Source organism: Rhamphochromis sp. 'chilingali' (genome assembly GCF_963969265.1).
Source record: "Rhamphochromis sp. 'chilingali' genome assembly, chromosome: 16".
Classification (NCBI taxonomy): Eukaryota; Metazoa; Chordata; class Actinopteri; order Cichliformes; family Cichlidae; genus Rhamphochromis; species Rhamphochromis sp. 'chilingali'.
Genome location: NC_137943.1, coordinates 34,455,896 through 34,470,825, shown reverse-complemented (window position 1 = coordinate 34,470,825; position 14,930 = coordinate 34,455,896). Strand labels below are relative to the sequence as shown.

Genomic DNA, 14,930 nt, shown 5'->3' with positions numbered 1-14,930 from the left:
GCAGAGCAGCTTCACCCTGCACTGAGACTGGAAGAGAGGCCTGTGGAGCCTGGAAGTGAAACACAAAAGACGTGTGTTGTCCGTGTCTTTAAGGGGATTCACAGTGGAACAGGCACCAAGGCTTAAGGGCCTTTTTCTGGTTGACCCTCCATGTTCCCCCTCATGCTTGACATAGCAGCTGTATCTGTACGTGTAGAGATCATCTGTATAATCTACTAAAATAGAAGTTGTCCATCCCGCCTCTCTGAGCTCCAGCTGCTCTCCCTCAGCAGGGGGCAGCTCCTCCACTTCTCCGCCGTTCTTCTTCTGTCTTTTCCAGGAGAACTGGACCAGAGGAGGAAACATGGCTGAGGCCACCATAACCGCATTAAGACGGCAAATCTGCTGTAACGAGTTAACGCGGATCACCTCGTGCGTGGGGCTGCACGGCGTCAACGCGTTAGCACGGTTAGCTCATTAACGCGTTAGCACCGTGCAGCCCCACGCACGAGGCGATCCGCGTTAATTCGTTACAGCACTAGTTACAATATAACAACAATAATAATTTTACAGATGAAATATTTCACGTGAAGCTTTTGCAAACATTTATGTCTGAGGCTGAAATCAGTCTAAATGCTCATCGTTGTGTTTAATCAAATCACTTTTACTGTCACATCACATGTGCTGCTGCACTGAATCAGCACATGTGAGTTTAATATTTAATCAATATTTAAATGATAGTTAATCTGAGCAGTTACTAAACCCCGTTCGTCGTGCTGCTATAGGCAAAAGAAAAAAACAAACTTTCACTCATTTGCTTTCTAAGGTTCATTTTGCTTTCACCAGGTTGAACCTCGTTTTACTTTCATTCTTTGGGGCATAGATTGAACACAGCGTTGCAAACCTTCGTCATTGATTCATGTCCACATTGATGATGACAGCGTCACACAGTTTGACATGTTAGCTGCACACACATGATGTGAATTTGCTGTTTGACCACATCCCAGAGCTGTTTATTTCTACTTTACAATCATTACAGGTTAAACAATGTTCTATTCCAATATTGAAACACTTCTGTAGAGATTCCTCTCCAAATAAGACATGTGATCCAACCAAGATCAATAACAGTAGTGCTGCATTAGCTTCAAAGTTTATTGCAATCCAGATGTTTGGTATTATAAAGAGACACCTTAATTTATTAATATACTAACATTTACTAAAACCGAACCTCAACTATATTCAGTCAAAACAGTTTTTATTGTCCTGCGATTGAGCCACAGGAAGTGTTTCCAAACTTGTCATCAAAAGACATTTTTATTATTGCATCATTTTACAATAGTTACTTATTGCAGAAGTTAATAAATGATTTCTTTTGTTGTGTCTGTGATTTCTTGCTGACAGCTGCTGAAATATTAATCTGAGAAAGTTTCATTTCTGCAGCAACTTCTGATTGTGGTAATTAAGTCTGTGAGCTCAGTATGTTTGTGACTCTGAGATGGAGGTGAAACGTGAAGCTGGGCTGTGGTTTACTGCTCTCTTCCTGTCACAGACACTGTCTGACATCTGTTGGTTTTTGTTCAGGCTGCAGGGATCATTTGTTATTGTGATGATCAGTTTTGAAACAGGAGCTGTAGTGTGTGGCTGCTTGAACAGGTTTAACTTTGTCTCTCTGAAGCTCACATCCATTCTGTTTATTCACATTGAGAAATCATCTTTCTGAGGAAGATTACAACTTGATTCAACTTGACTGTCGAGTTTATCTATGTTAAGAATCGCTGTAAAAACTTATTTGTCTGGTTTCTGGTACCAGAATACTAATCTTCCATCACGCTGTTCAGTCCCTCCTCAGCTGAAGGAGGAATTTTCTCCAACATTCCTGGTCAATGTTAAATCACCCTGAGTCAGCTCTGCTGCCACAGTAACCAGCACTGTGGACACACACACACACACACACACACACACACACACACACACACGGTTGTTTTCATGGTCTTTGTTAAAATTGGATGTCTCCTGATTGGCTGGAAACACTCACCTGAACACAGACAGCACAGAGCAGCAGCTGGGAGGAAAAGCATTTTGTGCAGTGGTGTTTCCTCTGGTGAACCTGGGGAGAAGTGGCGCTCTGATGCAGCTGAGGCCAAACAAGGACGAGCTGAAATGTAACGAGTCTTCAGACTTCCTATTGGACAAAAGACAAGACTGGTGGTGCTTATGTGCTTAAAATGCATTAAAATAAATGTGTTAAGTCTTTAGTAACATGATGAATTTGGAGAAAACAAGCGTCTATTTGACTGATTTAAGTTTAACGTCACAGTAAATAACTGGAAACATTTTAGTAACCACATGTCAAAACACAGTTATGTTTTCAGTGTCTCACACAGCTGAATGAAATTAGCAATAAAAACATTTTTTCTCTGATCATTTTTTCTTTTTAATATCAACTCATACTGACCTGGATGATTGAGCACGCATGGAGACATATCAGTTGATACATTTCTTACAGACCTTTACAATAAACATACACTTGTTTGTTATTATTTCAGGAACCAATATAAATACAAATATAATATAAATATTTTGACTCTACTGTACTTTGTTATGCACAAATGTTCACAGTTTTTGTTTTGTTATTTTAGGGAAGACAACAAACACACTGTACGTTCACACTTTCTTCTGTAAATGCTCTTCTCAGTGGAAAATTATGGGTAAGAACGAAGGTCGAGTGTTGAGCCTGAGCATCGTCTCTCCTCTGATTCCACTAAAGTTCATTTCTCAGCTCTGAGTCCAGGACTTGAGCTGTTTCTCTCACATGTCAGGTCGTTACTGGAATCATTCTTATCTAGAATTGGTGGTTGCAGCTGTTGTTGTGTTGAAATGCAAAGCCACAGCTGACTGTGGAGGCTGCTGAACAGAAACCCACACAGCCCGTCTGCTGTAAGAGAGGAAGTTTGATTCACACAGGTCAGCGTGTGTCACTGAAGGAAACAAGAAACAAATTCTTCACCTTAAGTCTTAAATTACAGCCACTCTGGTTTCGCTGTGTAGTTTAAGACTCATCAAAATACATTTTCTGCGCTCTGACTGTGATTTACAAAACTCCAGATGTTGTTGGGTTACGTTTGCTTTACAATTACAATTTATTACAATTATCAAATACATTCAGTTACATAAATGTGTAAAATAATGCTCGACTATGTAGTCATTCATATGGGCAACTCATTAAATACAAACAACTTTGCTTGGATTATGTTTGACTGTTGATTCTGGATTTTGTACCTTAACAGTTTTACTTCAGATTCCTATCACAAACATGTAAAGGCTGAAAACAGGTTTGTGACACGGCTGGATGCTGCTGGGTACACGCTCACCACGGGCTTCACTACCTGCTCATCTGAAGTTTGACAGCAGCAACAAGCAGCACAGACACACATTCACACAGTCAGCAGCAGCTTCCAGCACTGCACTGCATTCAGTCTGATCCTGGAAACTACATGGACTCTGATCACTAAACTACTCATCAATACAGCACAAAGTTCACTACAGTCATAGTTCATTTGTTATCTGCATCATGCAAATGCAAATGAAAATGTAATCAATAGGTTTTACAAAATCATTTTTAGTGTTTTTCTTGATACAGATTCTATTTAAGAACATAAATATCCTGTAATCACTAATAAAAGAGACGATTTTCAGCGATTCAATGATTTTGTTTGGATGAAAGTTTTAATTTTAATTCATTTTTTTCTCTTTTTCCTCAGAGCACTTTAGGGATAAACAAACTATAGATACTGTTTGGTGTTTTGTGGACATACTTCTAGCTGAAACACAGCTGGAATTAAGGTGTTTTGAATTGAAATAGAAATATGAGCTCAGGGGAAAATGATAGACACTAGAATATGATGTTGACCTGGCTTTGTGTGGGTTTTTAATAGGTTATGACATTCAGACAGTAGCACGAGATAATGTGTTAATACAAGTGAGTCGGACCCACTGATGCTGATAAACAAAGACTGAAAAGTCTGTTTTTCCAAGATGGAACATTTTAGGAATTTAAATGAATAAAAGTGAGAGCCGCTGAAGGCCCCGAGCACTTGATCTTTTACTGCGTGCGGTAAAAGAAATGTAAAAAACACCCCAAAACCTGGGGGAGTGCTTTGCTCTTTGTTATATCTGTTTTTTGAGTTGTTACTGAAGTTTGTAGCGTGTGTTTGTGTCATGTTTTCACCACAGAGATGTAAATATAGTTTAGAGAATAAAATAAGGCCTTCAGTCTGCACTCCCCACTTGCCCCGGGGCGGTCTTTAATCTGGGAGCTTGAGGGCTCCTGTGTACGGCCGGGCGATATGAGGAAAATCTAATATCACAATATTTTTTGGCTATATCACAATACACGATATATATCACGGTATGTTTAAATAAGCTCCAATAACAAGTTTTAGTTTCAACCATATCGTGTCTAAAATTGGTACACTCATTCACATCAACCATTTTTTGCTTTGAATACAGAAATATCTGAATGAATTGAACATTTTTATTATAACCACTTTTAACCATCAGTTGCTCACTGAGGTTTTTCACCAATGTCAACACCTGACAGTAAACTCTATCTGTGGTCGACACTAACAAACACAAACTATAGCAACAAAAGTGGACATCAAGGTAGACGACACAAACGAAAACAACTGAAATTACAAAGGTGCTCTTTTGTGCTTATAACATGTAAAATTGTAAAAAAAAGAAAAAAAAAAACCTCTTCTGACCTCAAATTACAGAAATAGAAGTCTAGACAGTGACTATAAAACCGACTGACGTGGAACAGTCACAGGTATCACAGCTCGTTTATTTAATGTTTCCTTTGGTGTGCGGGGAGACGTTGAACACGTTAATGTTTACAATTGTCTTCATTAGCAGTAGATGACTCTTCCGCTGGTGGAATAAATCTGTGGTACTGCTACCTTTAGCAGCAATAGTTGTCAAATTTGCAAATTACCAAAAGCAGGAATATTTGGAAACATCTCTGTGATCTCTATAAGACAAAAGGATGGGAGAGGCTGGTGTGGTCTCAACACTGTTCACAGTGTTTCCTTCAGTGCTGCTGACAGCGTCTCACAGCGTGCTGTGATACCTGACACCTTGTAAATGAGTCATTTACCTCAGAGCCGATTTTTAGGCTCTCGCCTTTAGTTCATGTTTGTTTTCATCACTCGTTGTCGTCACACCGAACCTCCTGTAACAAACTTCACTTAATTCTTCGCCATCGAGCGTCTGAGTTTGTCTGCGCCTGAGTCCACTCCTCCATGACAACATCTGTTTCATATTTGGTCTTTTTCACTTCATAGTAAATCACTTAACTTGTTAGAGATTATTTACCCTGACATAAAACACAAATCTGTGGAATAAATCTCATCAGATTTTATATTTGCATCTAAGATTTTAAAATCACAGATTCTTTAAAAGCATCACTAAAGTTCAGCGAATTTCTAATTTGTCCTCCTGCACTTGTGTCAAATATGGACACGCCTTTGTCCTCATGAAGGTTTCCCTTCACTCAGACCCATGCCCTGCTGTTCCTACCATGCCAACATACAGACACATGTCAGGCAATGAGTTGGAATAAAGTTGAATCAAACCTTGAAACACAGAGATGGATGATATTTTATACCTTTCATTTATAAACAGTCAAAGCAGACGGGGTCATTTTTGAGCCCAAAGGAAAACCTGATTATTTGCTGCCAGTAAAAAACTTGAAGTCGTTTAAAAACAGCTTCCTACATTAACTTTGACATAAAGCCGTCTGTGATCATCTGTTAAAGCGACCGACTCTGGTTGTGAAACAATGATCACAATAACTGATCATTTCATGTATTTTTTACACTGAATTGATCGACAATTTATACTTTAAAAACACTGAAATGAAGTGGGGACATTTGTGACCCTGAGGACCACAGGTGTGTGGAAATCGGGACATTATGAGGGTTAAATCTTAATATTAATATCAACAGAATTTACAGCACAGCGTGGGTGAACTTAATAAATATTCAGCACTGGTTAAATCATCAAATTGATGAATGTTCTTTGTTTGAGTTTGTCTCTCTGTGCTGCTCTTAATTATAATAATTATGATTTATTTCAATTATATTATTTGTATAAATTGTACTAGTCTGAATAGTTAAGCTGATTAATCAATGACACATTTCGATTAAACATTTTACATATTTATAATTATTAGAAAAAGATGGAAAGATGCTCAACATCCATCTGAACTGATGGTGTTTTGTGAAATTGTTTTTACAAATCTTGTCTTAATTTATTCCCTTTTTCAGTGTTTTTAAATCATAACGGTTCAACTTGAGTTCTGTGGGATTTAATGTTCAGACTTCATCTTGTATTTGTCTTTTGTGATCGTACTAAACATCAACTGTGTAACAGCTCTGAGTTCACACTTTGTTTCTCTCACACACATGAACACAGATGCTTCCTGAATAACTTGAAGCAGAGTTCATGCTTGTAACTGTCGTTGTGTTATTAAAGTGAAAGCCACAGCTAACGGTGTGGAGGCTGCAGAGCAGAAACCCACACAGCCCGTCTGCTGCAGGAGAGCAAGTTTATGATGTGTGAATGCTGCAGTCACACAGGTTATGTATCACAGAAGAAATGAGAAGCATATTCTTAACATTCGAATCTTTATTTTTACTTCAGACAAATAACTACACTGTTATTTTGTTATGGTGGGATCTGAATGCATCAGCTGAGTTTTTCTGCAGAGATGTACAAAAGAAATCTTCACATAAAGAATCTACACTTTTACAAACACATCAAACATGTTTATCTGTAAATTTATATTACAGAGTTTAAGATGATTAAATGAGAAAAGGTCAAATGCTCAGTAATGAAACATTGAACCAACCAGAAGTTAATTTACATTTCTGACTGCTGACTGGAGGAAATCTGATGGTGAGAAAAGGCGAGCAGGAAACAGTCAGTCAGCATGTGTGCAGTTGGTGGACGCTCCCTTGTTTGTGAGCATCATCAGCAGAGAGAGTCCACAGCAGTACACCAGACTCTTCACTATCAGCACTGTGTACAGCAGGCAGAGCAGCTTCACCTCGTGTATAGAAGGAAGAGAAGGAAGATACAGGACTGGTGGAAGAGCTGGAAGCTCTGAAACAGAAAAGGAGTCAAATGTTTGGAGCTGCAGTGAGAAATGTCAGTCCTCTGCTGCTCTGCTCTCTTTGACAGCATCTCCACATGAAGCTGAATCACTGCTGAACACAGTCACCAAGCCTTCATTACCTTGTTGTGTTCGGGCCTCCACTGTGCCCCCCTCGTGCTTCACCCAGCAGCTGTATTTATATGTGTCAGAATGGCTCCCATCAACCATCCTGATGGCAATGGTGCGTCCCGCCTCTCTGAGCTCCAGCTGCTCTCCCTCAGCAGGGGGCAGCTCCTCCGCTTCTCCGCCGTTCTTCTTCTGTCTTTTCCAGGAGAACTGGACCAGAGGAGGAAACATGGCTGAGGCCACACACAGCAGGGAGCTGTTCCCCTCCAGGTGGGCTCTGGATGCTGCTGGGTACACGCTCACCACGGGCTTCACTACCTGCTCATCTGAAGTTTGACAGCAGCAACAAGCAGCACAGACACACATTCACACAGTCAGCAGCAGCTTCCAGCACTGCACTGCATTCAGTCTGATCCTGGAAACTACATGGACTCTGATCACTAAACTACTCATCAGCACAAAGTTCACTACATACACTGGATTCAGCTTCATATCAAACACAGTCATCACCTCATGTCATCATGGCTCACATGAGGAACACTCAGCATGATTTTAAAGTCAAATTCATTTCAGTTTAATTCGTCATGTGTTTGCTTTTTATTGTTTTATAGAAATTTAGTTCAGTCCAATTTTAAAATATTTACATTTGTCTTTATACAAGTGAAAATGTATTTTTCTTATTAGTCCTTAGACACGAGTTCTAACAGAGATCCTCTTCTGTCCAAAAGTAAATTCATCTTTTTTCATATTGTTTTGTACTATTAATAAAATTAAATATAATTTCACAAAATTCAGTTCAGCAGATAAAATTTCCATTCTTCTTGTCTTTGATATATTTTACCATAAAGACCATATTTGTCTTTCAGACTAATTTATTCTTAAATATTTTTGTGTAAAAATTGGAAAAGTAACACAGTGATTATTTTAATTTATGTTTTTATTCAAATAAAAAACTGTAGCAACTATTTTAAAACACTAAAACTGAAATGTTGAATAAAACTTTTTCAATAATATGAGATATACTTCATGATATTTTTAGTCATAAAATACAAATTATTTGAAAAAATATAATTAATAAAAATTTGTCTTGAAAAGTATTTTGGAAAATTTAAGTATTATTAACTTTTTATTGTCACGTACAAATCCACACACACGACTTCATCTCAGAAATAAATATCAGAGTTTAACGATGTCAAATTCATCCTAAATTTATCTGTCATATCATTTCTGAGTTTTCTAATCAGTATCTGTTTTTATTATTCTATTTACCTTTTTGAAGCAGCTACATGAATGTTTGACTATTAAAAATATTTGTTCCTCAACATAAAGCAAATATTTCCTGAAACCATATTTGTTGTTAATCTATATTAATTTAATTTGAACATCAAATATGATCTTGTGTTGAAAACCAGCAGAATCACTGAGAGGATCAAATCCTAAATATTTGTAACATCACTAATATTTGCAGAAATAAAGAATAACTTTAGTTGTTCAGTGAGATTTCAACATGTTTTCAGAGATTATTGAGCTTTTCTTATGTAACAATGGCTGCAGATGAATTCTCTACTAATGATGAAAAACTAACATGTAAAGCCTGAAGCAGCACAAACTGACTTTAAACACATTTTCAGCTTCTACAATAAAACAACTGAAGGAAAATAAATGTTTGTTCTTACCTGTTACAGACAGTTTAGTTCCAGAGCCAAAGATGAGGTAGTATCTTCCTCTCACAGTGAGACAGACTGCTACAAAAACCTGTCTGCTGTTGAACGTGTCAGCTGAGGTGAATGAGTCCAAATGAGGAAGCAGGATCATATTTCAGCTCCATGATGTGTTTCTCTAATGTTCATATCAACATGACTGTCTCTTCTTCTCTTTTCTTTAATGCACATGGATTCTTCATTAACTGATTCAGTTGATTCTGAATTTTTGATCTAGGTCAACATTTGAGGTCTGGAATGAAACACCTGACATGTATAATGCAACTGGAATTTACAGGGTTCTGTTTAGTCTGCTTAAAATGTAGTTATTAATGGCAGTCAGTCAGCTTTGTGTCAGCATTAAATATTTGGCTGTGTCTACACTCAATACAGGATGACATCATCCTTTTTGCTAAAGCATATAGTCAGGACTGGATCAGGTGACCCTGAATCCTCCCTCTGTTATGCTGCTATAGGCTTAGGCTGCTGAGGGATTCCCATGATGCACTGAACATTTCTCCTTCTCTCATCTTTTCTGCACTTGCTGTGTTTTTTACACCAATCTGGATTTTATACTGAGTTATTATTAATCTCTCTGATTTTATATTTTTTTCTGTTGGCAGTAAACTATTTTACACCAATTTTATTGTTCTACAAGCATTAATATCTGATCCTAAAACAGGATACTTCTGCTGCACTGTACTTGCTGACGTCTTGATATGAGGTTTGTATGTAGAATGAGACTGAATAAAGTTTTTAAATCTAATTTTTGCTCTCAAGCACTGAGCCTGCATCTGAAAGAAGAAACAGTGAAAGTTGAGTTGCAGGTTATGTTTCATGATTAAGTTTAAAATCAGGTGGAAGTGCTAGCATTGATTTTTTTAATTTTATGTACAGGAGCAGAAAAGGGGAATTTTCAGTTTCACGGACGTGATGCCAGGTCTGTTATGTAAATATAAATAATAATAGTAATAATGCATTTTATTTGGGGCTCCTTTCAGAAACCCAAGGTCACCTTACAAAGAACAAAATTAATAAAAGGAACAGTAAAATACATAAAATAAGGTAAAATTACAAAACAGAGCTTGACAACAGGTGAAATCAGCACTAAAGCGAATAAACCAGTTTAAACAGACGTGTTTTGAGCTGTGACTTAAATACGGAAAGGGAGTCAATATTTCTTAGTGCAGGAGGAAGAGAGTTCCAGAGCTGAGGAGCAGAGCGACTGAAAGCTCTGTTCCCCATAGTGATGAGACGTGCGGACGGAACAGTAAGATGAATAGCAGATGAGGATCTGAGAGGGCGGGAAACAGTGGTGATATGGAGCAGGTCACACAAATATGAAGGAGCAGATTTATGGATACACTTGTATGTAAGAAGTAAGATTTTAAAGTTTATCCTGGCTTCTACGGGCAACCAGTGAAGCTGCTGAAGAACTGGGGTAATATGAGCTCTTAACGGAGTACGAGTTATGACCCGAGCTGCAGAATTTTGAAGGAGTTGGAGTTTATGAAGGGACCTTTTAGGGAGACCAAATAAGAGGGAATTACAGTAATCAATACGGGACGTAATAAAACCTTGGACAAGGATGGCAGCAGCATGGGGAGTAAGGAAGGGGCGGAGTCGGTTAATATTACGTAAGTGAAAGTATGCAGACCGGGTTATGTAATTAATGTGAGACTGGAATGAAAGAGTATTATCAAGTATGACACCCAAACTCTTAACCTGAGGGGAGGGAAGTGTAGGAGAATTTTCAATGTTAATGGAAAAACTGTGGGATTTGGTTAAGACAGATGGTGAACCAACAAGTAAAACTTCAGTTTTATTACAGTTGAGTTTGAGGAAATTGGAGGAGAACCAGGATCTAATCTCAATAAGACAGTTTGAGAGGGAGGTAGGTGGGAGGGATGAATTGGGTTTAGAAGAAATGTAGAGCTGGGTGTCATCGACATAACAGTGAAAATTTATATTATATTTTTGGAATATATGACCAAGAGGGAGCATGTAAGTAATGAATAAAAGAGGCCCTAATATTGAACCCTGGGGCACACCAGCAGAAACAGGATAGAGAGTTGAAGAATGGGATTTAAGTTGGATAAACTGAGTGCGGTCTGAGAGATAGGAGGTAAACCAGGTAAGCGGGGTATGACTAATGCCAATGGAAGCTAACTGGTTCAGGAGAATATTGTGATAAATGGTATCAAACGCCGCCGTAGATCAAGAAGGATGAGGATGGATAGGAGACCAGAATCAGCTGCCATCAGAAGGTCATTGGTAATCCTTAACAAAGCAGTTTCTGTGCTATGATTGGGGCGGAAACCAGATTGAAATTGTTCATAGAGATTATGGTCATTGAGATGTAAATGAAGCTGGGCGGTGACAACTTTTTCAAGAATTTTTGAAATAAAGGGGAGATTTGATATAGGGCGAAGATTATCAAAGTTATTGGGGTCTGCACCAGGCTTTTTGAGAATTGGGATAACAGAAGCCTTTTTCAGTGCTTCAGGAACAATTCCAGTGTTCAGGGAGGAATGAATAATACTGGTTGGTGCTAACGAGGGAAGACAGGCTTTAACTAACACAGTAGGGAGAGGGTCAAGTTGACAGGTGGATGACTTAGATTTTTTTATAAGATTAGATACGTCAGTTATGGAGGGAAGAGTAAAGCTTGAAAATAACTGACAGGAAGACAGTGGGGGAAACAGGAAGTCTACTTCAAAGTCAGGAGCTCCTAAAGAGTTAAGTTGACGGTGGATATCTGAAATTTTACAAGTGAAAAAAGAGATAAGAGAATTGCAAAAATCAACAGAATACATGTGGGAGGGGAATGTGTCTGGAGGTTTTGTAATTTTACTGAACAGTGAAAAGAGAGACCTGGAGTTACCTTCATTAGAGCTAATTAAACCAGACTAGTAAGCAGATTTGGCTGAGGCAATGCAGTCCTTATAGAACAAAACATGATCGTCGTACACTTCTTTATGTACAGTAAGTCCGGTTTTCTTGAATAGACGTTCGAGTGGCGTCCTTTAGCTTTAAGATGACGCAGGTCGGAGGTAAACCATGGAGCTGAACGGGAAAATGAGACAGTTCTATGTTTAAGGGGAGCAAATATGTTAAGAAGGTTATGAAGGTTGACATTATAATGGCAAACGAGTTCATGAGGGGTTGAGGAGCTGTGAATAGATGGAAGGTCGTGGACGGCAGATGAAAAAACAGCTTAAAACAGGTTAATATTACTAATTTTCCTAAAAGTGATATTATGAGAGATACAGGTTTTGGAAGCGTTATGTTTGCATCAAAAGAAATAAACACTTGATCAGACTGGGGAAACAATGTGGCTTTACAATGGGTGGGGGTAATGCCAGAACTACAGACCAAATCCAGGATATGACCTTTAGAATGGGTAGGGGATTTTATGTACTGTAGAAGCCCAAAACCTTCCAGGCAGGAGGTAAAATCTCTGGAAAGAGGGATTTTATCATTGTCCATATGAATATTAAAGTCACCAACAATTATTAGATTTGGAGAAAGTACAGAGAAATGAGTGAGCAGAGCAGAAAATTCATTTAAAAACTCCTTATTTGGCTTAGCTGGCTGAAAAAACAGTACATATGATGGTGGGGGTAGATTCAATTCAATTCAATTCAATTTTATTTATATAGCGCCAAATCACAACAAAAGTCGCCTCAAGGCGCTTTATATTGTACAGTAGATACAGAGAAAAACCCAACAATCATATGACCCCCTATGAGCAGCACTTTGGCGACAGTGGGAAGGAAAAACTCTCTTTTAACAGGAAGAAACCTCCAGCAGAACCAGGCTCAGGAAGGGGCAGGGCCATCTGCTGCGACCGGTTGGGGTGAGAGAAGGAAGACAGGATAAAGACATGCTGTGGAAGAGAGACAGAGGTTAATAACAGATATGATTCAATGCAGAGAGGTCTGTTAACACATAGTGAGTGAGAAAGGTGACTGGAAAGGAAAAACTCAATGCATCATGGGAATCCCCGGTAGCTTACGTCTCTTGCAGCATAACTAAGGGAGGATTCAGGGTCACCTGGTCCAGCCCTAACTATATGCTTTAGCAAAAAGGAAAGTTTGAAGCCTAATCTTAAAAGTAGAGATAGTGTCTGTCTCCTGAATCCAAACTGGAAGCTGGTTCCACAGAAGAGGGGCCTGAAAACTGAAGGCTCTGCCTCCCATTCTACTTTTAAATACTCTAGGAACAACAAGTAGGCCTGCAGAGCGAGAGCGAAGTGCTCTAATAGGGTGATATGGTACTACAAGGTCATTAAGATAAGATGGGGCCTGATTATTTAAGACCTTGTATGTGAGGAGCAGGATTTTGAATTCAATTCTGGATTTAACAGGAAGACAATGAAGGGAAGCCAATACAGGAGAAATCTGCTCTCTCTTTCTAGTCCCTGTCAGGACTCTTGCTGCAGCATTTTGGATCAGCTGAAGGCTTTTCAGCGAGTTTTTTGGACATCCTGATAATAATGAATCACAGTCGTCCAGCCTGGAAGTAATAAATGCATGAACTAGTTTTTCAGCGTCACTCTGAGACAGGATATTTCTAACTTTAGAGATGTTGCACAAATGGAAGAACGCAGTCTTACATATTTGTTTAATATGTGCGTTGAAGGACATGTCCTGGTCAAAAATGACTCCAAGGTTCCTCACAGCGTTACTGGAGGCCAAGGGAATGCCATCCAGAGTAAGAATCTGGTTAGATACCATATTTCTAAGCTTTTCAGGGCCGAGTACAATAACCTCAGTTTGATCTGAATTAAGAAGCAGAAAGTTAGCGGCCATCCAGGTCTTTATGTCTTTAAGACATTCCTGCAGTTTAACTAATTAGTGTGTGTTATCTGGCTTCATGGACAGATAGAGCTGGGTGTCATCTGCATAGCAGTGAAAATGTATGCTATGTCTTCTAATGATACTGGGAGCTGTAGTGGGATGTATTCAAATGAATGGGAGGGAGAGGCAGATACAGGGAGAACTTTCAAGTGCTTTCAGTGAATTATCGCGAGACCTCCGCCCCTCCCGGAGATGCGAGGTTGACAGGTGTAAACAAACTCAGATGGAGTGGAGTCATTGAGAAACAAAGTCATTGGGCTGTTGCCATGTTTCAGTCAAGCAAAGAAAGTCCAACTTACGATCACAGAGGAGATCATGGACGAGATTTCCCTAACCAGTGAGAGAGCGGATGTTTAATAGACCGAAGTTGATGCTGGAGTTACCATGCCTGACAGTAGGCTTAGTTGATCAAGCCAGGTGGGCCAGCACATTGTGGTCGACAGCCCGGTCAGTCTTGCGGGGAGGACGACGAGTTTTTGACCAGATGGAAAATATTGAGTTAGTGTCACTGATGTTGAAATTCTGCCGAAACCCTCGGTGGATATACCTGCGGCGGGGCTTGAAGGCGATGTCCGGGTAGAAGTATAGAGCCACAGGTGGAGAGACAGCCAGGCAAAAACGGAGCCACAAAAGATCCTTAGCAGAGTACTGGAGAAGAGCTGTCGTTGGGTGATGAATGATGGATAAAACAACCCAGGTGAGCACGAGCCACACCAACACCCTGTGGATCCACATCTTAATCAGGGCCGAGCACTGAACACAAATAGAGGAACCGAACAACCAGCTGACAGCTGCAGCGCAAGCAATAGAAGCCCGCAAATATTGCGAAAACAAGTCAAAACAGAGTTGCGCCTTAGATACTTGATTGCGCCTTAGATACTCGATTCAAATAGTCGTCAGCAACTGAAAACTTATAATAAAAGTAAAACAAATTGACTGACAAACTGACAAAAATTCACTGAACCAGTGGCAGCAAAAAAAAAAAAGACCTAAATTAAGCTTAATGTTTGAAAAACATTAGTGTGGATTCATGAGTGGGGAATAGATTTCCATGTAGTGGCATCCATCCTGTTCAGACATGTTTGGAGTGAATGCTATAAAATGATA

General features: G+C 39.2%; 1 protein-coding gene across 1 annotated transcript; it reads right to left on the bottom strand.

Annotated features, from left to right (window-relative positions):
* Window positions 1-6,771: 6,771 nt before the first annotated feature.
* Window positions 6,772-9,076, bottom strand: LOC308383608 (immunoglobulin lambda-1 light chain-like; the record flags this gene model as incomplete). Its single annotated transcript, XM_080861651.1, has 3 exons — window positions 6,772-7,143; window positions 7,276-7,587; window positions 8,938-9,076. 3 exons carry the CDS (start codon window positions 9,074-9,076, stop codon window positions 6,962-6,964), a joined length of 633 nt encoding a protein of 210 aa, XP_080717777.1. The 3' UTR covers window positions 6,772-6,961.
* Between the last annotated feature and the right edge of the window lie 5,854 nt (window positions 9,077-14,930).